The 27826-nt window shown below is 33.4% G+C and overlaps 1 protein-coding gene across 3 annotated transcripts; it reads right to left on the reverse strand.

The window, feature by feature from the left end:
* Window positions 1–17: 17 nt before the first annotated feature.
* On the reverse strand, window positions 18–14174 carry LOC18592987 (SNARE-interacting protein KEULE-like). Of its 3 annotated transcripts, none has more exons than XM_088808961.1 (22): window positions 14068–14174; window positions 13752–13829; window positions 12454–12512; window positions 10375–10456; window positions 9611–9689; window positions 8417–8467; window positions 8224–8317; window positions 8076–8108; window positions 7404–7529; window positions 7124–7315; window positions 6935–7018; window positions 6746–6844; window positions 6592–6665; window positions 4970–5066; window positions 3135–3260; window positions 2961–3056; window positions 2655–2774; window positions 2491–2568; window positions 1807–1994; window positions 1073–1163; window positions 875–985; window positions 18–715 (listed from the first exon to the last, which is right to left on the reverse strand). In XM_088808961.1, exons 2-22 carry the CDS (start codon window positions 13807–13809, stop codon window positions 662–664), a joined length of 1992 nt encoding a protein of 663 aa, XP_088665087.1. In that variant the 5' UTR covers window positions 13810–13829; window positions 14068–14174; the 3' UTR covers window positions 18–661. The 3 variants fall into 3 exon arrangements, with proteins under 3 accessions (XP_088665087.1, XP_088665088.1, XP_017981046.2); XM_018125557.2 differs by having other exon boundaries at window positions 22–715; window positions 896–985; XM_088808962.1 differs by lacking the exon at window positions 8076–8108.
* Between the last annotated feature and the right edge of the window lie 13652 nt (window positions 14175–27826).

Raw genomic sequence — 27826 nt, forward strand, 5'->3', positions numbered from 1 at the left:
AACATGCCCAACCACAATGAAGGGAAGCAGAGAGTCGAGGCGTGACGGAAGGACTCGGGTTGAGGGGAAAAGGAGAATGGAAAAGGCACCCCGTGAGCTCCTTTGTTTTTAATTTAACGAAAGTTTCATTCGATAGCTTTTAAAACTATTCCATCCACACCGACCATTTGTGCCTACCAAAAATTCCGTCAATTACATCCATTAATAGTAACTGTAATCGACGAATTTGTTAATCAATAAATTTGACGCCCTGTATTTTTTTCTTTATAACCAAATTGTACCAACCAAATATCGACTACACAGTGTTCATTGGTGATTTCCATCGATGATTTGCTTTTCGATAATCCGTCGAGAATTATGGACGGGATTAGTTCCGCTGTGTTTTTTCTTGGTAGTGTGAAAATCTTCATATTTGATCCTTTTTACATCCCTCACCTTGTTGTGTATAATTTTAGCAATGTTCCTCACTCGAGAAACTTCAATAAATTTGCATCTCTCGCAATTTCATCATTGGTTGGACATATAAATGACACGCATAATTAAAATAGTTGAGATGCATAACTGACAACCGTTGCCACTCATGCCGCCTGCAGCACCTCCTGATTCCCTTAATCAATCAGACTCTCTTTCCCCTCAACTCTAAACCCCTTTGCCACATTGATCAGATCTTGCGAACATCCAGTGAGAGTTCATGGGCTGCAAGCTGCTTCAATTTCTATCAAATCAAATGAAGATAACATCATTAGGCAAGGAATTGTGAAGGATCATTGTCTAAAGCCACATTTTGTAACACATTGGGGCATCCCCATTAGTATCAATGCTCTGCTCAATAATGGAAAATTTGTTATGAAATCATGTTAATTTCGAGACTTGCATGATAGGAGGAAGCTGTTACCGATACAAATTGTGAAGGATCATCGAGACTTGAAGAGCCAAGAACAATTTCCCGCTTCAGTTTATTCGTTAGTTTGTGACAAACTCTTAACTGCAAAATTATGTTTCACACTAAGCCCAAGATCAAAAGGAGAAACAATCACCTTCATTGGGAATTGTTACTGAAACTTTTTCATACCTCTGATCGAGTGGCTCCACCTGCAATAAATACAAAAATACGCCTACCCATCCTCTTCAAATCACTGGATGCATGTTTCAGTACTGAATCACTATCACAAAGTTAGGAAACGAATTAGATATTTGTTTGTAACAAGGAAAAATATACTCGAATGTAAAGTGGAAGAGAGACAGCAACTCTTTTCTTCATGGCAGCATAACATATACCAGATAGCATTACAAAACAAGATCAACATAAACTGCCATTTAAGATTTGGATGTTTATTCAGGAGGGATATGAAACAGCTATGAACACTACTGGCATTGTTAAAGAACTAAATTGCAGAGCATCAAATCTAGCTTGCAAAAGGACATCAAGAAAACAAAATCTAGGGTATGAAATGATGTTTGAACTATAAATGTTTTGTGGCCTCTTAGGAGTTTCTTATAGCTGTGTTTGTTTTGACGGTTCGTTTGTGAGTTTTTTGTTCTGTTTTGGTGGGGATTGTTTGTTCTGAAGGGTGATGTTTTCCCTGCTTTGAGAATACAATTCTCATCTTTATCCATGGTTCATTATTTCTGTAGGACCATGGTATTGTATTCTCTTTCTTTTAATAAATCTCTTGATGATTGAGCAAAAAAAAAAAAAATAAAAAGAAATTTTAAGTTGAGTTTGGAAAAACTGTGGTTAAGTTTCCTTCTATCACCTCTTAAATGATGCACACTACTTATCAAGATCAAAGCATGATTGAACACCTGGAATATTTATCATCAACATTTTGACGCTTAGCCCATGTCGGTGTTCGTCTTGATCTTGTTGAATGAGCAAGACCTTGATGCACATGTGAAGTAGGAGATGATCCGTAGGAAGTTGCACTGGGCCCATTAAGACATGGATATTCCTTTTCTGATAATTCACCATTGCTAAGGTTTTCTATAAGTTCCTGAAAGATGACAAGAACATGGGTCTAGTAATTCATTCCAAATTTGGTAGTTTATAGTTTAAAAGACTAACATGGACTTAAAACATGACTAACACTCAATAAAATAAGGTCATTTTTCTTATTGGCCACAATAAAGTATGGTCATTATTGGCCAGTTGTCTAGGCAACATTAAATTGAGCTGTACAATGAATTATGCTCCATTACATCACAGATAAGCTATTAGAAAACAGGTTATATGAATGATTAGCCCGAAAATTGCTTAGACACATTCACTCTGAACTAGAAATAAAGTTAGAATCAACACAAGTATATAAAATTTCAGACAAGAGATGTTGCCCAAACAATTCTAGAAATTTATACATAGCTTCGGATTTGCAGCTAAAGAAGCTTTTAATGGCAAAAGATAGTTGAATTCTACTTTGCTTGTGCCCACTATAGAAACATATTGAAAACATGTTAAGCAACAAGGAAGCTCAAAAATTAGAATGAGTCTACCTCTATCATGGGGTAAAAGCGTGACAACTGCCATGTTTCCTCGACATCAATGCGTTCCTTCCTAGCTACATGCCTTCTCTGGCAATTGCACAGAAAGTTGTCAAAAGCCTAATTCATCAAAAGAAAAAGCTTTTTATATTTAACAGGTAAAAAGCTACACTTACCTTGTGGAAGTCAAATTTCAAAGAGAAAATTCCAGTGAAGCTTTTCTTTGCATCTGGTGATCCCCCAAGCAATTTCATATTATTCACAGCACTCATATCCTCAGCTGGTAATTTTGCTAACTGAAAAGAAATTGACCATGGTAATTGGTAACACAAAAATAGAAATAGATAAATAAGCAAATAAGCAAATAAATTTTAAATGTAATTCAAGCTGGGAAACATGTGATTCTGAATATGCTTAGCTTACATACATAGGCATCCAAAGGGACATGAAATTACTAATAAACAATGAGAAAACAGACCAACCTTCATCCAGTTGAGCCCTTTCTCACCCTCTAATTCTTCAGGATAAATGGCTGCAAGAATCATTAATAAACGCAACTTATCCTCGCGAGTAGTGTTCTGCATAAAACAAGGACTTTATAAAATCTAACAAAACAAGCAACATGCATTCAGCAAAAATCTTCTACAGGTTCTTACCTCATTTATTTTAAAAAATTTAATTACGTCCTTTATTCCTGCACCTCCAAAAATCAGATCTTGCTCCAGTTCCCCAAGTTCTTTAAGCCTCAGATTTGTGATCATTTTATTAATATTTCCAGCAATCTGCATAAATAAAGTCCTTTCAGTGTGATCCAATGCTATAATCCCTTCCATACAATTTTAATCCAATCATCACAAATATAATGGCCTCAATTAATCTTTCACCTCATACTTGCATTCATTTTCCAGGAGATAGAGGACACGAAAGGAGAAAGAGAGCACAAAAAGGGCATTTAAGAGCAAACAAAGGAGATAGATGCTAGAGGCCAAGGCTTGGTGTTTTCTGCAGGATTTCTACTTCCTAATCCTAAGTATGCCTATATATGCCACTTCTCAGCTAATGATGATATCTCATTGCATTAGATCACATGTGGAAAAGTTTATAAATTTATTAAGCATCAAAGCTGAAAACATAGTCTTAGTCACATAGCTGGAATTGTTGGATACCTTGCTGGAACTCAGAAGTTAAACACAGACACGGCTCCTTCCAATCTTTCTCCAATAGCAGCTAACTTTCCATTAGGTTAACTAAATTGCTATTGAGAACAGGCTGAAAGGACCTCAACAAGGTTTTAACTTAAACCTTTGCATCTTAACCTGTCCTTTTCCCTAGCTCAACCACCTGAACCAAAGCCCAACGTATATAAAAAAGTATTAACCTCAAGACTGAAACCACTCAAGAATCATTAAAGGACAGACTAAAATAGTCAGCTTCACTGGGGAGAATGCAGCAAAATATATTTAGCTTTGGCTCAAAGTTGATTATGTAGAACCAGCAAACTTGTGGAAATTAATGAGCAAAAGTATTTAAAAAGGTTATGAATTTCACAAATTTAGATGCTCTTTGATAAACCATTGAAAATTTCCAACTTATTGAAAACTTCGATTTTCAAATTTAACTTTCTTAATATGTTTGGTAACTCATTTTTTAGACCACTTAATGGAAGATTTTCTTGTTTTATTTTTTCAGTTTATAAAGATTTTAAGCTACATAATGGAAGGTAGCCCTACATGAGCTTTTTAGACTGAGGCTGGGGGAGATATTGCACAGAAGTATTTACAGAAATCAAAATGAATAAGCCCATTCCCTAAATGGAATATACACAGACAACAGAAGTCGAAACAGTCACATTATGACAGCCCAAAAACATGGTATAGATGACATAGAATTCATTCATTCTATATCCTTGAATCAATCTTAAGTCTAAAGGTCATTGCATCCATGCTTGAAATAGTTTCTCTCCTCAGGCCCTGGCCTAATATCTTGTTGTCTTGGATTTTAAAAGAATGGCATTATAGCAAGTGTGCCCGGGATGCAGCTTGAGCATAATAGGTCTGGATGCCTAGCATGAAACAACCTTATCTAGTAGCAGGGCTACACCTTAGTCTAGTATCTTCATAGATTCCAATCTATATAAAATATGTCCAATGTTAGCATAATGGGAGACTGTGGCATCTGCTCTCTCTCATTAGGTAATTACTGAGGCGAAAGCAACTCTCTTGGAAGTAGGTTTTCCTGCCATCTTAGTGAGACTAGTCTAACAGAATGTTTAACTTTGATACCAGGATATGGGAAAAGATAGATTGTAGAAACTAGAGAGTCTACCAATATGGTAGTCCCTTGTGTATTTGTCTCAAAACATTAATTACAGAAGGAACCCTATACCATAAACCCTTAACATCTAGCAAGAAAGTTATTACTGTACTAAAAATTCTTTTCTTTCTTCTGGATATAAACAAAAGATGATTTGTTGACATATAAAGAAACGAACCTCTACATGGAGGGAGAGCTTGTCAATTTGTTCACTATATTGTGGCAATGCTTGAACCATCTTTTGCAAGTTTCGTGCAGACAACTCACCACCATATCTATGCAACAAATATTTCAAGTAGAGAAATGATCATGACATTTGAAACTAATCATATGCTAGCTACTTGAAGTCTACAGAGTGAATAAAAACAAAGTAAAAGCTTATTGTATTTGATCAATGGAAACAGTCATATGAAGTTCAACAAAGAAATTAGAAATCTAACATGGTCTGCACATCAATTGGAGATAACAAAAGGAGTTAAAATTATAACCAACAATTTTATAACATATGAAATCTGATAAGTAGAACCACAACTACCTATATACTATTAAACAACTCTTACTTACGCAAGGCCAATTGGTTGAGCTGGCTGGTCCAACCTAGTTTTAAAAGTGTGGTTTGCAACATACTGAAACATATAACTCCCAAAACATAGTCTCTTCCTTTTCTGCTCATGAAAGGGGCATAGATGCATATGCACCAAAAGAAGATTGTGCTCCATCAATCACACATTACATAACATTAGCTAAAAAATCAATTCAGATATAGGTCTTCACAGACAACGGAAAGACAACAAATAATGCAAGAAAAGCCAGAGAATAGAAGCCTTTGGTTAGATTAGTTGATTGGGATGGGTGTGCTCTACGTAGAGCTGTAGAGGTCCTAAGCTCAAGCCACATTGTTCTCTTCAGTCCCATGTGCTGGGTGTCTATTTATACATATATATTCTTGTATCTATATACACATATATGAGCAATGGTCATAAGATATGCATAAGAGATAAAACCTAAGAATAAAAAAACCCTGCATGTTCAAAACAAAAATATATAATGGTGCCCGTCACTATCTGATTATGCAGAAGTTGTCATAAAATTCATAACAATTAAACATGGAATAAGATAAATCATAAGACTAGCCATTAAACTTGCAAACTCTCACACACCACATTTTCCTATTGATTTTTAAAATCATGTGTCTACATATATGTATTGGCCAGAATCTACAAACTACTAAGGAGGGGGAAGAAAGGAAAAGCACCATTGCACGTATTTGTATTGCAATGAGTTGGTCTACCTACATTAAGTAAAAACATTTAATCAAATATTTACATCTGTCACATCCTAAAGCACCTAATTCACATCACATTAATAACTACAAGAAGTTGTGAATGATGCCCTTGGCATCCATTTTCTTATGTCTTAGAGCATTTCTTTCTCTTCAAATCATAAGTGAACCTAACTGCATATATTCGGTTGTTATGATAAAAGGCAGTGCAGGACTGCAGTAGGTTTCACGTTAAAATCTGATCTAAGAGGAATGTTGATAACTGCAAAATCTCTCATTAAGAATCATTTGCCAAATCATTTTTCTGAAGTTAAAAGAGCTAAAGATAGCATTGTAAATTCTTTCTAGGTCTCCAACCATATTTGACCAGAAGCAGAAAATCCATGGACATATAACACCATCGGATTAACAGGTGATAAATAGCCATGGTATTGATTTCAAAGTATACAAAACTATAAGAAAAAGCAAACAGTACATCAAAGTTTCAGATTATTTAGAAAAGAAAGAACCACACTAACCTTGAACAATGGATTTGAGTGTCCTCATACTTGGCTATGAAGTTAGTCATCTTCTCATGCAACCGTTCACTAGCCTGGCAAAATAGTCACATACCATAAAGAATTTGTACAGTTGACGCAGACACAGAAAAAAAAAGGTTAGTAAAAGATATACATCTGCTATGTGTGCATGGCGAAGCTCAAGCCAGACAGGATCATCTTCATCCAAAAGAACCTCCTTTTTCTCCAGCGGGCCACTGCTTTTTCTACAAACCTAAACAGTAACTTTTTTTTTGAGATGTGTTCCACAGAAGTGACCCCAAAAAAACAGATTTAAGGGAGCATACTATATCTGAGATTGTACCTCACGGACATACTTATTTCCCTCGATATCCAGTAAGTCATGACACATGGCATCATAGAACCACTCATGAATAACAGGTGCAATCTAGAAAAGTAAATAAAGCACAAAATACTCATCCAATTGTTAATCACATGGACAAGGTATGCAGGTGACGTGTGAAAAATTATAACCAATAGATGCATCTCAAACCTGATCGACAGATCTGTCAAGGATGAGTAAGTCACAGGTTTCTGCTTGAGGGAAGTTAGGCATTATCTGTTTATATTTCATCAGATGGTTCCATACACCAGCTGCAAGCTTTGTAGGAATCAGATCACAGAAAGTTGTCGGTGTGGTTGCATCAATGGACTTGGCAGCGCGATAGCGAATAAGAGGGAATTCCTGAACATCAAACATAAAAATGTTTCAGAAATATTTAACATGTTGCAAATCAACATTGAAATCATTTTACTGAACTGTTTATACATACCCTCAGTGAAGCAAAAACAGAAGCAATGCGGGTAGCCATCACGTTTAAACATCTATCACCCTTGTAGGTATTCTCTTCAAACCCAAAAAGATCCTCTAAAGCGCTTTCATCAGCAGTGATAAAACTCTGTGCAGAGAATGCAAGTATTGCCATCAGAGGGAAAATTCAAGATGATCCTCCCTTCCCCCAATTCAGGTCCCTTTCAATTTTTGGTTGGATTGAATTTTCTAAAACTTTGGTTGGATGGTTCTTCTTCTGAGCGTTTATATATACCAATGGTATTACATTTCACTACATGAACATTAAAACCCCTGGCACCTGCTTCAAAAACCTTAAATTTCACCCAAACACTTCAAACATTTTAGCATCTCAAGTTACGAAAACAAAGTATTTGATTGTCATAAAAACAGAACAATATTAACAGTCCCTCAAATTTCAGAAACGGAATAACATAACAAATAAAATGAACTAAGTGCATATCTAAGAGTCTGCATTTCAAGTACTGAATCAACAAACCTAAAACCTCTACAAAAGCCATCTCAGAATATGAACTTTTTAATATTTTATATCTTTAAAAAAAGGTTCAATGGAAGAGACATTTCAACTAGAAGCACCAGTGCTTTTGCTCTTACACATGCAAAAGCAAGGAGCAGGTAAGCTGTCATCAAATACCTGACTATCTATAGCAAAATACTCCAAGTCCATCTGCACATTCTCAACCCAAAAAAAAAACCATCACCACCCACTAGTTTATCAACTAACAATTGAAGAACAAATAGATCGACAACCAACCAAAAAAAAAAAGGGAGAAAACTAAAACCTCTTTCAATGTTATGCAAGGCAACAGAATGGTATCCTTCTTAATGTAATTAACCAATTCCCCAGCAATGGCTGAACTGAAGAAAACAGAGGCTCTTCGAATGATAATAATAATAAAAAAAAGAAACATCAGCAACTGAAATTAAAAGTATTCCAGAACACAAAAGTAGGGTGGTAAAAGATCCTTTACATACTTCCTGTATAAAGGTGTTCTTCCCGACATATCTGATAAAAGCATAGTAATACTGCATTATAAAATAAAACCAAAAAAAACAACAATAATCAGAACTCAGAAGGGTCCAGTTCTAGGAATATATGCAGTCAAAAACAACAGTATAGTGAAAGATGAAAATTACAGATTCATTAGTGATTGAAGTATAGTTCAAAAAGAAAAAAAAAATAGAAATGTCAATACAAAATCCAAAATGATATTAAGACAGCTGGAAAAAAAATTTGGGTTAATGAAAAGCAAGAAAATCTGCATAATTAGAAACTATATAAGAGATTTAGGGGTTTATTTCATTAATTATGCCACTCTTCAGCAATAATATCTAATGAAAGATCTAACCACAAAAGAGAAGTCACAAGAACATTTCAATTGAGCACAAAATGTATGCCATAGAGAGCAGCAACTAGAAAACACCCATAGAGCAGATTCTGGTTCACCAGGTAATAAAATGCAAAAGCAGGATCTATACATTTTGAAGGACATAAGGCAGATAGAAAGCAAGAAATTGTCTCTTTCACCTCTGTTTTCTATTTTCTATATATTTTTCAAGCCTCCTGTTTAATTTTGAGAAAGACAATCGTAACAAAATAATTTGAACTGCAGGAGAAAAAAATAATATGGAGGCAAAAGGCAGCAAGAGTAGTATGCTCTGCAAAAATATCTATAAATATTTTTCACAACTTGTGATCGAGTTCATAAAGAGATGAGGAAGATAAGAGGGTACAAATAAAGTCAGGTTCGCGGAGAGCAAGAGAAACTGAATCATAACAGATCCAGCAGAAAGAGAACGGCACAAGAATACTTCACATAAGCATAAATAGATATGTCAGAAATCATATGGCACATTCTTGTTTGCCATGAGATAAAATGTAGAACTACAAAAGAAAACACTAAAAACTCTAGGGGATGAAGCAAGGAAATAGAGAGAGGCATTGCCTCCTGCTACAATTTATGTTGTCATTTATCTAAGGATGCTTCAGAAGGAGACATTTGTACTGAAATAATTTGAACAAAAATGATAGAAGCTGGAGACTAAAACCAGTAAAAGTTCTCCAACAACGGAAACAAAAGCAAAAGAAGCAATTTTGACATTAATGTGCTATGAATGCACCCCAAGAAACAATATTGGAAGTGAAGAGTTAACCGGCAAATTCATTACTTCTCTTTGGATGGCTGGATAAAGTATATAGCATCCATGAAGGTCAGTGGCTGCCTTTTTCGGTTTATATCTTCAACCACTGCAGAGATAGACAACAAATTAATAACTTCTCAGGAACAAAACTGACATATATAAAATAATTCAAAACAAAGAATGTTTCAGCGTATCTTTTTGTTACACCTAAATCATTATTCCAATTATTAGCAAGTAATAAAATATTGTTTGTTACCTTATGGGGTGATACAAAATTTAAATAAAGCATAACATTATTGGACCTTTATTCAGCAATGGATTACCACCTCACTGAAGTGGTAATGCCACAAACTTGGTAAGAGTAGCCAAAGTCAAAATGCATTATGCTTGCCCAAATGAAAAAGATACCACTGTGTTCAGTTTAGTGGACAAGTAATAGAAACCACTCAGACAGATAAGCAAAAGGGATAAATTGGGGTTCTCATCGATGGGGTAAACTTTGGACAAAGAACAAAATGTCATACAAAGGCCATTTCTTCAGCGTTGTTCCTATTGCTTAATTACTTGATCTTTAAACCACTAACATATAATGGTCATTGCCATATACTACATGAGCAATACCCTACAATGGCACATGCTATCCTCGGTGATAATGACATCTTTTGCCATAATGATGAAAACATTCTATAACAGAGTAGATAGCATGGCGGTGATGGACTGAAAAAGCTAAATGGGTATCATAGAAAAGTAACTAAACTTTGGATATTTAAAAGTAATTCTCATTTCCTTACGTGAAACTCCTTCGTTTGTGATATCTTTCATCTTAAATGCATAAGACATTATCTTTACTGTAAACTTGTCCACTATAAGTACCTGTTGGTAGGAGAACCAAGCACCAACAGAGAGGAGTTACACTCATATTACATACTTATACCTCACAATCACAAAAAAAATATTCATAACCTAAATCAATCCATATATTTGTAGACACAGGAATATAAGCATTTGTATATACATAGATACAGACAAATGTGCTCAAGGTAGAATAATTATTTAGCATATATAAATTATTATCCCACTCCAGCATGCATTTCAACTTCAAAACAGGAGTAAATTGCTTTTGCATACATGAATGCTTGCATATCAGACAATTACAAAAAACAAATTCCACAACAATCTAAATCAATCCATATATATGTAGACACACAGGAATATCTGCATTTGTATATATAGAAATATACAGACAGACCTGTACATGGGAGAAGAATTATTTAGCATGCCTAAATTATATCCTGTTGTAGCATCCATCTAAACTTCAAACAGAAGTAAATTGCTTTATTGCCTACATGAAGCTAGTGATATCAAAATAATCTCATACTATACCACACAAAACCTAGGTGAAGCTATATTAAATAAATATAAGAACGATTAAAATTGCAGTAAGAACTAAGTCACATAAACTTAAGAAAAAAGCCATGCTGGGAAAGACACCTCAGCAGACATGAGACTTGGATGCTCCATTAAAGGGTCCCAATTTCAAAAGTATGTTAGATCTCAACTTGGAAACTTGCAGTAGCAGAGATGGATCTAGGGAGGGGGAAGTGGAGGCACATAAAGTGTTGATCAAATATTTTGAAGATAATTATACTGTGCCTCCACTAAAATATTCAACCAAAAGTTTCTTCTTTAGACTAACTTCCAAATTTAATCATATTGACCATAAAGAATGATTTTAGAGATGCATTTGCGGTCAAAAACATGAATTCCGTGGTCAACAACTTCTGGCCCAAAAAAAAGGGTCAAGATTAATCATTTGGTGAAAAATTTTAAGAAATCATTTTTAAAGAAAAGATAAGCCACCATATTGTCATTTGAAAACCTTATTTTGGACCATCAACATTTTGTCTGAACCTAAATTTTACACTTACAGAAGCTGAGTAAAGCTTTGATATGCACAAATTCAATCCCCCTCCTCCTTTCTTAAACTATCTCAAAAATTCAAATGAAGAATAAATTTCCACAACATGCAACCAATCACTAAAGACACACAAAAAAAGGTTCAAATTCTTGTTTTAATTTGCCAAACTTCACAAACCAATACCTCTATATAGAAATCTGGCATAACAAATAATTTTCTTTCCGCATCAAAAGTTTATACACTATTCTTTATTAAACACAATGCCTCTGAGTAGAAAATAAAGCCTGCAATCAAAAAGAAAATTTTATGCTCCAAAGTCACAATTCCGTAAGCATATTGAGGTGAGGGAATAATCCAAAGCGTTGGGTTCCAATAATTGTTTTTCGTGTATTTCTTTCATATTATTTTTGGTATAAACATCATTATTATATTAAAACTAGGTCATATGGACTAGTATCTCAAGAGTAAGCTAATATTGCAGAGCTCAAGAAGATAATACCAGTAAACATAAAAAAATCCTAACTTTATTGAACTAATTCATATTTACGTTTGTCTCCATTGAAAGAAAATCCTGGATCCATCCTTGGTTGAAAAAAATTATCAACTAACAAAAGGATGATGAAAAAATAAACACTTCCACTTCAAATATTAAAATAAAAATTTAAATAATCTAGGCCACCAACATAGCCCAAGACACTATGCAATAAAGTTTTAGAGTCCCTAGCAAATAGAAGCCCTCAGCCTGAGCTTTCACATTTCATGAAGCATAACTCATTTAAATTAAGGAAAAAAAAAAAGCATAATTTGCCCAAGAATTTTGATGATAATAACTGCCTCTCCATTTTTATCTTTTTGACTTTCCAAAATACTTAGAATATAAGAGAAGTGCCAGATACCAAATCCTATATATTCTACAAACCATAAATGACATAAAGAGATAAGCTGCATATACCTTCCAAGTTGACTTTGAATCTGCTGTCTTGGTTGAGCGAAGCATATCATGCAACAATCCTAATATACATCCAATATATGTTGCGAAAAAAATCGGCTCAAATACTTGAGATAGGTAAACAAGATAGGTACGCTATGCACCCAAAAAAGAGAATCCAATGAACTTAAAAACACCAACAAGTGAAATAAAGAAGTATAAAATGTCTAAAATCTAAGAAAATTGAAGCAACGCCAAAACTATTTCTAGTGAAGAACAATTTGCCAACGCTCCATTTAGTAACCAAGACAATTGAGAAATATAGAATCAGTTCACTTTCCATAGAATGAAAACCAAACATAGCTTAGCATAATTTAATTGAAACACATTAGAAGACTACACTTCTCCATTTCAGTTAATATGCTCTTAAACTTTACATTATTGAGAGAATTGGGGAAAAGAGAAATGGTGTGAGGAGATTTACTAAATTTTTCTTGTTTGGATGGCAATATGGATGAGAAGCAAAATGTAAAAAACTGAGAGAGTATTGCTTACAATATCTCCAGGAGTGGAGTGATACAGAAAATGAAATCGAAAAGGAAAACTAAATCAAGAGAGCATATAGAGGGAAAAGGGAAGAAATAAAGGTATTTAAGGGATGAGAAATGAGAAATTCAAGGGAAAGGGAATTATCAACACTCAAAATTCAAATATCAAATGCAACAAGTCATAATTCAAAAATATAAAAAACTAAAATAGCTTAAGTGCACAAACTAAGGCAAACACAAAGTAGCATGCATAATTCTTTGAATGAATACTAAATAGTGTAAATTAAAATTTCTCTAGTAAAAAGTAAATGAGCAATAAAATAAAATCCTAATGGTTTAGCCTTTCAATCAGCTTCTTTTTGTCTCACATCCAGGAGATAATTGGAGATACATGACATCACTCAATGAAACCGTTTTCAATACCAATCATATTGTCCCATCACATTACTACAGTCCCACTTCAATATTGAACTGAGCTTTTATCACCTCCTCCATTCCAACATCTAAAAGGCAAAATGAAAATTATTTCACTTTAGATTACTTTTCTTCTCTCCATTCCTGTCAGTGCCCTTATTTTTCTCTTCCATTCTATCAACCCAATGCTTCTGCTCACTCTATAAGTAGTACAAACGAAGTTACTTGGGAATTGATCCATTCATAGACTAACAGCTAGGCTATTGAGCGAATGTTCACTAAAAAATCTACTGCCATTACTGATGAAGAAAACAATTGGAAACACAGTGTAACTGATCAAGGAAAACAAGATGCACTCACGTTCACGAGTGACTTGCTTGAAATTCTTGTACTCGCTTCCATAAGATGACACCGACATGTTTCTTCCAATCTACTGTCCTGCGTAAGTTGATCAAAAAACAAAACGAAAAATTGCAAACGCCAACGTCAAACTTTTAGGTAATTAGCAAAAACATCGTCAACATGGAAATTTCTTTCACTGCAAGGAATGAAATTACTTATAAGGAGTAATCTCTTTTCGGTGATTCCCAATTCAATAAAAATCACTCCTCAACCTCAAGAAGATTCACAGTGAGAAATGGGAAAAAAAAGATATACTAAAAGAAAGGAATTGTACTTTGTTGAGACTTGAGTGACACAATGGAGGAAACGCGAGTAAGACCAACGGAGACGGGAGGGAGGAAAAGAAAAGAGAAAGGACTGCTGGTGGCTGGCTGGCTGGCTGGGAGAGGAGTGTGAAACTTGAAACTGAAGCAACTTACCAAAGCAGGGCTTAAATAAGGTAAAATTTTAGAGGATTTAATAATAAATAAATAAAATATTTAATAGGTAAAAAATCAAGATCTTTTTATTTTCTTAACCATTTTACCAAAGACTTGCCCAAAAGGGTTCAAAAGCCTCTTGTGCTAAAGGTATCAATACCTGTAACTTAAGTACCCGTCCAATCAGCTTGTTTTCAAAAAATAGCTTGATTTTTTTTATATGTTTTATCTTAAATTACAAGTATAAGAGTCTATTTGGTCTGACTTTTTTCTAATTTAAAAGTTATTATAAAGTTTTTATAAAAAATAATTACTTTTAAAATTAAGTTAAAGTTATTTAATAAATTTTTTTTATAAGTTCTTTTTTATAAATTATAATTTTGATTAAAATTATCATAAAAGGTATTTTTTTTGGGAGGGTAATGTTATAATTATTTTTAACAGATGAGGGTATTTTTGAAACAAAAATAAAAATTCTCTTGTATTTTTAAAAAAAGAGAAGAAAAAGCTCCTCAAGGAGCTTTTCATGAAACTCTTTTTTTTAAAATTTTATTCTTTAAAAAAAGAGTTACTTTTTTTTAAGAGCTTTTTAAAATTTATGTTTGGCCTGACTTTTTCTTTTAAGAGTAAATAAGCTGAAAAAAAACCAGGCCAAATAAGTCTTAAACTTAGAGTTGGGGAAGTCCAGGTTCATCCACCCAAAACAAAAAAGTTTAATTTTTTAATAATATATTTTAAAATATATTTTAAATTTAAAAATTGATTAAAATTATTAATATTTTAATCATAATATCATTTAAATTATAAATAAAATACTAATATTTAAATGATCAATTATTAATATTTGAAATTAAATATCAATTATTAATATTTTAAAATAAAATAAAATAAAAATAACTAATAATAATATTTAAATTATAAATTAAATATTAATAATTGAAAATATTAATTATTAAATTATAAATAAAATATTATTATTTAAATTATAAATTATGAATATTTTAAATAAATTATAAAATATTAATATTTTAAAAATAAAATAAAATAAATAATCATAATAACATTTAAATTATATCTAAAATATTAATATTTTAAAATGATCAAAGGCGATGTGTGGTGCCAATGAACGAAAGTGTAACCTAGATGCCAAACTCGTTTTAGCCATGCAATTAGCTAAAGGTGCATGACGAAATGAGGAGACATTTGCTGTAGTCCTTAATAGGCACAACTATCAGCTGAAGCCCCCTACTAAGTGTCCATTCCAAAGCTGGCCGAGTTGAGGACTGTTATGACCCAAATCTGGTATATGACCGGTGCAAGAGTATCTATAGGAGTTACTTTCTTAACTTATGCAAGCCTAAAATAAACAGTAAGCCAATAATAATATATGCCTTATGGGAACCATCACCATAGAATCATATGCAAACAAATATAAGCAAGATTATATCATATAATAGAGATATCATATCTATTCGACACATTCATGTGCACATAATGCAGAAGTAACATATATAACAAATTCGGTGTATAAGCCATCCTGTGGCTAATACGATCCGTAAGTCAATTCATGGCAAACATCCATTATATCATTTATTACATGACATAAATAAGTCATAATCCATAACAATCAAATATAAAATACTGGACTAGAACAAAAACCAACGGAGTATGACTTGGAGTAAAAGGGTTGATGCCCATTGGATGCTAGATGACCATTTACCAAAACTGTCTGTAGAAGTAGCTCCCTCTAAAGGACAACGAGCTAAGTAATCTATTGATTTGAAATAATAAGAGCATCTTACATTTGTGAGTTATAAATAACATTGTAAACAAATACGAGGAAGGGGAACAAGTTAATGAGGAAGATTATTTAACAAATAAACTTTTAGAAATATGCAAGTAAACATTAACACATGTTTTGCAAAACTCGCCTTCCCAGGGTGTAACCATAAATCGAGTCTTGCTTTTCCAAGTGTCATCATATAACAATCACACTTTATCAAGGTTATCAAATATCCACATGGTCTCTATGTCTGTCATCTTTCAAATGAATCATGGACCAAGTAATCTTATAGTTTCCAAGTCCTTTATCTTTCAAACGACTCAAGAAACGTATGTCCACCGTAATCCCTTGTCCAATATCTTTCAAACGGTACAAGGATAAATAAAACATTTTATAAAACATAGTTTGCAAAATAGTTCGTATACCTTAAAGGAAATATTTAGAGTTTGGAAACTACTTCAAGAAATTTAGGAAAAATTATTTTAATCATCAAATCAAGAGTGTTTGAAACATAAATTGAGGTTATCAAAGATTTCGATTTAAAACAAACTCATTTTGATCTTTAGAAGACCTTTTGAAAACATTTGAATTTCAAAATAAGCCTGATTTATCGATCATTGGCTTCATCTATTGATAGATTGTCTTATCTATTGATAGATCATTCCAATCTATTAATAGATACGAAACATAATGTATTTTCAATAGTTCTGTGTTCCTATCTTTATAAGACGGATTTCAATATAGCGACATATTTGGAACAAGCCTATCAATTCCTGAGGGGCATTTCTCACGACTTGACCTCCCTTAGTCAAGTCGTTACACCCTTGGTTTTCTTTAAGATCTTTATTCCCAGCTTCACCTATTTGACAAGTCGTTTGCCTTAGTTGGTTCCTATGCTTTAAAACAAAAAGCCAAACTCATTATGTACAATGGCTAATGCATACTGCCATTAACTACATGTTTTTAGCCCACTAAGCTTTAGCAACTACATTACAATAATCCAATGTTCAGAACATACATACAAACAAAAGGTGAAACCTATCACCAACATATCATACAGGTTGAGACATAAACAAAGTCAGAGTCAATCAACCATATCAATAATCTCAAGATAGATGACCATAAATACCATGGCCTCACGAAGGTGAAATCAATTCTCACATTAACATTTAAAACCATCAATCATACATCAATCATAGATAAATAAGATGTTTGAGATGACAAAACTTTGAAAGACTTGTTCCATATACTCAAAACTAATACATGTAGACTATATATGTACTTAGTCCATAGTTTTCATCAAAACCTACTTGCAAACTTTGTTCACAGCACAAACTTATTACAATTCATTCATATGCAAGGTTGTATAATAGACATGCTTAATTATTTTAAAATAATTAAAAATGTCGCATTTACCCATTTTAAAGAAACATGCCTTGCTCTCTAGCACTTTTTGTCAAACACTCGGTTTTCCAATAGTTCAAACTTTCTCCATAACACTTATCATGAAGTTTTCCATCATTAGTACTTGGTTCTATAACATAATCTTAGAATAATAATCATTTATTATTCCATAAATATTTTCCAATAGTCCCTTAATCCATAAATCAATAGCTAATTTGACTTTAACTGAAGGATTTAAGTCTACCATTAGCTAAAGTTTAAGCAACTTTACCTTGGTGAGTTTGAGAGTTCCAAAACCAACTAAAAACCTAAGTTTTCATGAATAAAATGAATTTATGAAAAGTTGTAAATTTCTAAAAATCAAACTTTGGATTTAAAGGTCCAAAATAGTGAACTCTACCTTCCAATATCTTTTAGAATCAAAGTCCAAGCTTGAAAATGACTTTGAAAGCTTGAAATCTATAAATTTTATTGAGGATAAGATTGAGAGAAACGAGGAATAAGTGGTTAGGTTTTTAAGGAAAAACCTCATTTTTTCTAAATGGAAAAAAGTTTGAGGGTTTAGGGCTTTTAGAATAGTGAAAAAGACCAAAATGTGTTATTTTTTTTCTAGTTTAGACCCAGTCTATTGATAGATCAGGCTTATTTATCGATAGATTTGACCATCTATCGATAGATGTTCTTCATTAAACTTTTTTGGATTTAATCTATTGAGACATGTTGAACATGTATAGATAGATATGATCTAGAATGTTATTTTTGAGTTCAAAATCATCCTATTTGACCTTCTAATAGTCCTAACTTCCAAATAGACATGTATGTTTATCAAAACATGATTTTTTTAAGTCAAAATGGTTCCAAAATCATGTTCAAATACATTAAATGGATTTCTCACCAAGTGAGGCTATAATTTTAACCTAATTTAAGAATGGGGTTTCATAGGAAGCAACTAGCAGAATTGATCAATGCTAAATTCATCAGACCACCCAAATCTCCATAGGGCGCACCAGTGATGTTCCAGCGCAAGCATGATGGATCTTTAATGTTGTGCATCAACTACAGAGTTTTGAGCAAGCTTACCATGAAGAATAAGTATCTTGTACCATTGATTGTGAACTTGTTTGATCAATTTAAGTGGCGGCATGGTTCGCAAAGTTAGACTTACACTTAGGATAATACCAAGTATGTATAGCCGAGGGGGATGAACCCAAGACTGCATGTGTGACTTGTTATGGTTCATATGAGTTCCTAGTCATACCATTTGAACTCACTAATGCATTAGCAACGTTTTGCACCTCTATGAACAAGGTATTACATCATTTTCTTGATAAATTTGTGGTTGTATACTTGGATGACATTGTCATTTATAGCAAAACACTAAAAGAGCATGTAGAGCATGTTAGACATGTGATGGAGGCACTAAAGGAGCATGAGTTATTTGTGAAGAAAGATAAGTGCACCTTTGTCTTCTAAAAAGTACTTTTTATGGGATGCAGCGTTAGTGGTAGCTACATTTGAATGAACCCATACAAAGTAAAGTACATACTAGATTGGAACCGCTTACTAAGGTAACTAGACTTTGATCATTGTTAGGCCTTGCTAATTACTATCGAAAATGTGTCAGAGGCTACTCTTCCATCACCACACTATTAACTAGCATGTTGAGGAAGGGAAATGCATGGGAATGGACCATAGTGAAACAATAAGCCTCTAAGCAAATGAAGATGACGATGTGAAAGGAGTTAATGTTGGTGTTGCTTAACCACACCAAGCCACAGTAGGTCCACATAAGTGCATCAGACTTTGCCATTGGAGGAGTGTTGATGCAAGAAAGGTATCTAGTAGCTTTTGAGAGCTACAAGATTAGTGATATCGAGAGGTAGTACACCAATGTAAGAAAAAGAGATTACTGTAGTGGTGTATTACCTTCGCACATGGAGACGTTACCTATTTTGTCTGTAGTGATGACAAACAATGTGGTAACGTCATACTTTCAAAGCCAAAAGAAGATTAATCTTAAGCAAGCTCGTTGGCAAAACTTCTTGGTGGAAATCGACTAACGATTGGAGTACAAGCTTGGTAAGGCAAATTTGGTGGTAGATGCACTTAGGAGGAATGTCAAATTAGCAATCATGAGTAAAGCGCTGGGGGCATCTATGTCGCTCATCAAAGAGGGATTGTCACATGGTACTATGGTGCAGACATTAATAGAGTATGTTATGGAAGGGAAAACTAGACGAATTTGGGTCTAAGATGAACTTTTCTCTACACCGAAGGACTAAGGTTTTATGTGTTGCAACATGGGAGATTGCTCAAGGAGATCTTCAAGGAGTGCCATGATTCGAGTTAGGCTAAACACCTAGGTATGCACCAAACTTTGGCATTGGTAAAGGTGAGCTTCTATTGGTTGCACTTGTGAGAGGACGTGGAGAGCTATGTTCTCACTTATCTAGTTTACCACATTGGCTAAATTGCTTGTTGATATATCTTACTTGAAGACTAGCCACATGATTGTTAAGGCTTTTGATGGAACTAGACGAAGAGCAATAGGTGGTATCAAAATACTAATACAAATTTGGCATTGTACTTTTACTATTGAATTCAAAATCATGAATATCACACTGTTTTATAATTATTTATTAGGGTGTCCACGTGGCAAGAGCTGCACCATAATCTCTCCATCAAAAAGTAAAGTTCATAGTGGATTAGAAATTAGTATGTGTTTCTAGAGAGGAGGATTTACTTGTTACTTAATCTCCAACCACTTCCTATGTGGAAGTTGCAAAAAAAGTAATCGAATGCTCCTTTAGATCTTTCGAGTTTGTCAATGCTACTTATGTGAGTGAAAGATCCATAATACCAACTCCAAGCCTATTTAAGGCTTCTAAAATGACAATCAAGCAAACTATTGGAAGAGGAAGTCGCATTGGGTTCGATTTAGGAAAAAGGTTGCAAGGAATCATAAGACCTTTATTGATGGTTAAAAATAAACACTGATTTGGCCTTGTATATACATCTACAAAGAAAGAGGAATTCAAGATGATATCTATGAAAAAGAAAAAAAGAATGGCTTGCTTCAAAGGAATGGAATTAGAAGAAACAAGGATGTATTTTCCATATCTTTACGAGACCTTTCATTCAAGAGGGTTTGTTCATCTAGGCCTACCAAAAAGGAGGGATTGTGATTATGAAACTTTGGTGTGTGCAATAGATGAAGAATAATCAAAGAAAGCACCATTGGTATACATAAGGCCCCTTGTTGTGAAATTGAGTAACTAGACAGTCATGGAGCTACCTATCATGCTCAAACTTTCAAAATAATAAATTGAACTCTTTAATGCTATGGCCAAGAGCATAGGGAAAGTTTTCAATGTACAATAGGCTTCTATTCTATTATCATTTAAATAAAATGATGCATATGATGCATTTTTTTAATTTTTCATTCATCCATCAATTGTCATTTCTTTATTTTTATATATCTCTGAAATTTATAATGTTATTCCTTAGTTTCCATATCCATATATCTCTTCGATTTTACTATTTCCAAGTTTCCCAGCAATGAATATGAGGATAATAATGACAACAATTCTAGATTTGATTTTGAAAGAAATAAATATGTTGGTGAGCTTGATGACGAAAAGAATGTTGATGATTGTTCCTTGTATCTTGACTAGCTAAGGTTGGTCGAGCAACAAGAGAAACAAATAGAACCTCACCATGATTCTACAAAAATAATTAATTTGGGAGACTCAAAGAATAAAAAAAAGGTGAAAATCGAGACAATGTTCTCGTTTTTCGAAAGACAAGAATCAATAAAGTTGTTTCATGAATATGTGGATGTGTTCGCATGGTCTTACCAAGATATGCCAGGGCTTAATGCATATATTGTAGTACATAAATTCCCTTTGAAAGTAGAATACAAATTGGTCAAACAAAAATTGAGACGAATGACACAAGAAATGTTGTTGAAGATTAAAGAAGAGATTAAAAAATAGTTTGATGCTGAATTCTTAAAGGTAGCTAAGTATGCTGAATGGGTAGCCAATAAAATCCTTGTTGTTAAGAAAATTGGAAAAGTTTGAATGTGTGTGGATTATCAAGATTTGAATAGAGCAAGCCCAAAAAACAATTTTTTTCTACCTCATATTGACACCCTTATTGATAATACAACCAACTGTTCCCCATTTTCATTTATAGATGGTTTTTCAATGTGCAACCAGATCAAAATGGAGCCAGAAAGCATGGAAAAGACTACATTTGTAACAATGTGGGCCACATTTTGTTATAAAGTGATGCCTTTTGGCTTGAAGAATGCTAGAGTTACTTATCAAAGAGTTATGGTCGCTCTTTTTCATGACATGATGTACAAGGAGATCGAGGTGTACGTGGATGATATAATTGCCAAAGCTTGTAAAGTAAAAAATCATACAGCCAATCTCAAAAAGTTATTTGAAAGATTAAGAAAATTTAAACTCAAGCTAAATTCAACTAAATGCACTTTTGGTGTTACATTAAGGCAGATTGTTGGGGTTCATCGTTAGCGGAAAAAGGATTGAAGTGGATCCAGATAAGATACGAACAATTCAAAATTTGCCACCCAAGAAAGGAAGTAACCAGTTTCTTAGGGTGTTTGAGTTACATTGTTCGGTTCATATTGCAACTTACCGCTTAATGCGATCCTATCTTTAAATTTCTTCGAAAACATGATCTAGGCGAATGGAACAAATAGTGCCAAATTGTGTTTAAGAAGATTAAATAATATCTCTTAAGTTTTCCAATATTGGTACCTTTAATTCTAGGAAAAACACTCATCCTATATCTGATGATATTTAAGAAATCCATGGGTTGTGTATTAAGACAACATGATGAAACAGGGAAGAAGGAATATGTCATTTACTAATTGAGCAAGAAATTCACAGATTATGAATCCAAGTATTGACCACTAGAAAAATGTCTTGTGCACTGGCTTGGACAGTTCATAAACTCAAGCAATATATGCTATATCATATTACTTGGCTTGTGGCCAAATTGAATCTAATTAAGTATATTTTTGAGAAATGTTCATTGTCAAGAAGGATAACGAGATGGTAGGCCTTACTTTCTGAAAATGACATTGTATACAAAACTTAGAAAGCAATTAAAGGAAGTGTGATTCCTAAATTTCTTGTAAATCCAGCTATTGATGATTATGAACCCATGAAATTCGAGTTTCCTGATGAAGATTTAATGGCTATATTCCAAACTAAAAAAGAAGAATTGGCAAAAAAAAACAAAGTCTAGAAAATGTTTTTTGATGGAGCTGTAAGTGCCTTGAGGCATGGCATTGAAGCCATTTTGATTTCATTAGAGGAGGATTATTACCCAATCAATGCAAGATTGGGTTTCCACTACACTAATAATGTTGTAGAATATGAAGCATGTGTTATGGGCCTTTGAGTAGCAAAAATTGACAAACTCAAAGTGTTTAGGAACTCCATTTTAGTCATTTATGAGTTATGAGGGGAATAAGAAACAAGAAATTCAAAATTGGTCTTATTCAAGAAATATATAGCAGGATTGATTAAAATATTTGATGAGTTACACTTTAATAACTTATCTCAAGATGAAAATCAGATCACTAATGCTTTAGCAACATTGGAAGCAATGTTCAAGGTAGGAACAAAAGTTGAAGTGCAACATATCAAGATAAGTTTGCAAGAGTTCCTTGCACATTGTTCTAGTGTAGAGGATGAGATTGATGGAAAATAATGGTATCATGATATTTTACAATATTTCAAATGTTGACAATACCCTAAAAAGGCTTGTGAGAATGACAAAAAGATCATCAGAAGATTGGATGGGTTTCTTTCTTGATGAGAAAATCTTGTACAATAGGATTCGAGATCAAACGTTGTTACAGTGCGTGAACATTGCAGAAGTTAAAAGAATCATTGAGGAAGTTCATGAGGAGGATTGGGGAACAGATGCAAGTGGGCAAATGATGGCAAAAAAAATCATGAGGGCATGCTACTATTAGCTGGCAATGGAAAATGATTGCATTAATTTCATTAGAAAATGTCTTTAGTGTATCAACTATAGAGCTTTGAGCAAGCTCAGCATGAAAAATAAGTATCCCAGGCCATTGATTGTGGGTTCGTTTGATTAGTTTGAGAGGCAACATGGTTCACAAAACTAGACTTATGTTTAGGATAATACCAAGTATGTATAACTAAGGGAGATGAACCTAAGATTGCATGTGACTCATTATGGTTCATATGAGTTCCTCATCATACCCTTTGGACTCACTAAAGCTCTAGCAACATTTTGCACCTTTGTGAACAAGGTATTACAACCCTTCCTTGATAAATTTGTGGTCGTATACTTAAAAAATATTGTCAATTATAGCAAAACACTAGAAGAGCATGTGGAGCATCTTAGACGAGTGATGGAGGCATTAAGGGAGCATGAGCTATTCGTGAAGAAGGATAAATGCACCTTTATCCTCTAAGAAGTACTTTTTTTGGGACACATTATTGGTGGCGGCCGCATTTGAATGGACCCATACAAAGTGAAGTCTATACTAGATTGGAATTGCCTACTTAGGTAACTGGACTTTGATCGTTTTTAGGCCTTGCTAATTATTATCAAAAATGTGTCAGGGGCTGTTTTACCATCACCACACTATTAACTAACATGTTGAGGAAGGGAAAGGCATGTGAGTGGACTATAATGAAACAACAAACCTTTAAGCAAGTAAAGAAGGTGATGTCCGGGGAGCTAGTGTTGATGTTGTCAAACCACACCAAGCCATACGAGGTCCATACCAATGCATTAGACTTTGCCATTGGAGGAGTGTTGATGCAAAAAAGGTATCCAATAGCCTTGGAGAGTTACATGCTCAGTGAGATCAAAAGGCAGCTCATCGGTCTAAGAAAAAGAGATTACCACAATGGTGCATTGCTTTCGCACATGAAGACATTACCTATTTGGGGCTTTGTTCGCAGTGATAACAAACAATGTGGCAACGTCATACTTTTAAAACCAAAAGAAGCTTAATGCTTGTTTGGCCTAACTTATTTTTAGCTTTTTTACTTTTTAAAAGTAGAAGTTGGACCAAATTGTATTTTGTGAAAAGCTATTAAAAAAAAACCTTTTTTTAAAGTACGAAATCTAAAAAAAAGAGCTTAAAAAAAAGTTCCAAATAGAAGCTTTCTCTTCTTTTATTTTTAAAACACTCTAACTCTTAGGAGAGTTATCTTTTTTTTTTCAAAAACATCCTCTCTCAAAAAATAACCCCCTAATTCTCTCCTTATCGGTCTCTCTCTCCTCTCCCCTTTTCGAAAAATCATCCTTTTAGTTTTTTTTTGGTATTTAAAAAAATTAAAGGAAAAGAAGACCCAAAATTTAAAATTGCATTAAGGTATTACTTCTTCTTTTTCTTTTGATTTTGTTTTTCGTTTTATTTTCTATCGTTCTTTATTTTATCTTTGAAAACTCTCTTTATTGTTTGATATTTCTCTATTTAATGTTTGATATGATAATTATGTAATATTTATTTATTCTTAACTTCTTTCTGGTGTATATAATATTTGTTGATTATGATTGAAATAATTAGTCGAATGGATCAATGGTTGTTGAGATAAATTAAATGAAAATTGAGAAGTCAATATTTGTACTCTGTTTGTGGTAACTCAATTTTGAAGAATTTTTTCTTTTGCATATAATAATAAGTGGCACTACAAAAAAATTGAAATAGACTTTAATTCCTTTGGTAATAGGAATTGCAGAATCCTTGAACTTCTTAGTAGTGAATTCTACATTTGAGTTAACAGTACCCAACAGATGACGTGCCACTCCTTGTTAATTTATGAGTTATTTATGTATAATGTGTTACTTATAAATTATTTGTGGAACTTGCTTTTATGATTTATTATTAATTATATATTTTATGTTATATAAAAATACTTTTTATATTTTCAAAAATATATTTTAAATAGATAAAAAATAAAGTGAACTTTTTTCTACTTTGAACAAAGAAATTCGTGATTAATAGAATGTTATTTATTAAATACCCTTTATAGTAATTTTAACCAAAATTAAAGTTTATATAAGTTATTTTGCCAAATAACTTATCTATATAAAGGAGCTTATGAAAAGTAAATTTACTAAATAGTTTTAGCTTAATTTTAAAAGTTATTATTTTTCATAAGAGTTTTATAATAATTTTTAAGCAAAAAAAAAAAAGTCGGGCTAAACATGCTTTTAGTCCTAAGCAAGCTTGTTGGCAAGACTGCTTGGTGGAAATCGACTACCAGTTGGAGTACAAGCTTGGGAAGGCTAATTTGGTGGTAGACGCACTCAATAGGAAGGTCAGATTAACAACCATGAGTAAAGCACTGGGGGCATTTATATTACACATCAATTAGGGATTACCACATGATATTATGGCACAGAAATTGATAGAGTACACTAAGGAGGGGAAAATAAGATGATTTTGGGTCTAAGATGAACTTATCAACATCAAGGGACTAATTTTATATGTGCCACAACATTGGGATTGCTCAAGGAGATCTTTAAGGAGTGCCATGATTCGAGTTAGGCTAGACACCTAAGTATGGACCACACTTTGGCATTGGTAGAGGTGACCTTTTATTGGTCGCACTTGTGAGAGGATGCGAAAAGTTATATTCGCACTTATCTAGTTACCAATAAGACAAATGGAGTAGAAGGTAATAGGATTACTTGAGCCACTTCTTATACCTAATCGCCCATGGGAAAGCGTGAGTATAAACCTGATCATAAAAGTGCCCAAGGTAGATGGAATGAAGTACATCTTGGTCATAGTGGATTACTTGTCCAAATATACTACATTCATCCTTGCCAGTCGAGAATGTTCAGCCAAAGAGGCTACGAGACTAATCATGAGGTACGTAGTCAAATATTGAAGTCCACTAACTATTATTAGTGAGAAAAATGGTCGTTTGACTAGGAGATGTTGGACCAATCTTTTTAAAATGATGGGGTTCAACCTTAACTTCTTCACTAGCCTTCACCCCTAGACAGATAGTCAGATCGAGAAAGTGAATGCCTTGTTGGAGTTGTAAATACACCATTTTGTATGCAACACTTAAAACTAACTAGCCAAGGTGGATAGATATGCCACAATAGGCAATTGGATAGAGCTTGTTCGAGTTGGTGACTAAACAACAGTCTTTTACACTAAGTAGCAACAAGGAACACTGGTCTAATGCTTGTAGCATACAAATATGCTAGAGCTTGGCAAGAACAACAAGACGTAGCTCAAGCATGTCTTCATAAGGCCACTGAGAGGATGAACATGTGGATCGATCAATCTCTAAGGGAAGCACATTACGAGGTAGGAGACTTAGTGATGGGGAATAGGGGTGAACACGATTCAACTTTGTTAGTTGTCGGTTTGGTTTTACCTAAAATCGACCAAAAAAAATTACCTTAGGAACTGCCTGAACTGAACCGTGTAAGAGGTTGGTTTTGGTCAGTTTTACCCAACCTCAATTTGGTCGGTCTTAGGTTTGTTTTGTGAGGTTGGTTGACTTGGGTTGTTTTAGGTTGACTTGGGCTTTATTTTTCTTTGTTCAACCCTTTGTAAATGGCCTTTTTTTTGTTTGACTTGGGCTTTTTTATATAACCTCTTGTAAATGGTTATTTTGGGTCCATTTACTTATAAGTAATCCTTTGGATCTATTTATTTCTTTTAAATGGTTAATAATATTAATCTTCATGCAATAAATAAACATTAATCTTTATATAATAAATAAACATTAGTTTCAAAAGTTTTATAATTAAAAATGATCACAATGAAATTAACATTAATCTTAATAAAATAAATGAACAAAGAAGAGTTACACAACTCAAAGTTTTACAACATAAATTACTAAATTTCAAAAGATGGTCCTCCAAGGCTCCAACTTTAATTCAACGATTTTGTAAAACATGCTCCTAAAAAGGTTAAAAACAAATATATAATTAGTGTACATTTTTGTGGTAAGATAACCTAAATGAATTATAAATATAATGTAAATATTGCATAATACCTAATGATAACATTACCTGAAAAGTGAAAATAGCCAATAGTAATAATGCGTTAGTTCAACTCAGGCTCAAACTCAGCTATTGTCTCTAATGCAATATTAGCCAAATCTAAAAAACAAAATAACAAATATGGTAAATTGATCTTTGATAAATCTAATAAATTAAATTACAAATAAAACTATAAAATAATTACTAAAATCAAGTTTATCGAGCTCGTCCAAATCATCCTTAATCAAGTCCGGATTACCATGTGCCAATCTACGTAACCAATCTTGAGCACAAATAAGTGCTTGAATCACCTTAGGAGTCAAAGAACTCTTATATGCATCAAGCATACATCTACCTGTACTAAAGCAGATTTCGAAGTAACTATTGAT

The sequence above is a fragment of the Theobroma cacao genome, chromosome 8 (genome assembly GCF_053813885.1).
Source record: "Theobroma cacao isolate CCN51 chromosome 8, ASM5381388v1, whole genome shotgun sequence".
Taxonomy (NCBI): Eukaryota; Viridiplantae; Streptophyta; class Magnoliopsida; order Malvales; family Malvaceae; genus Theobroma; species Theobroma cacao.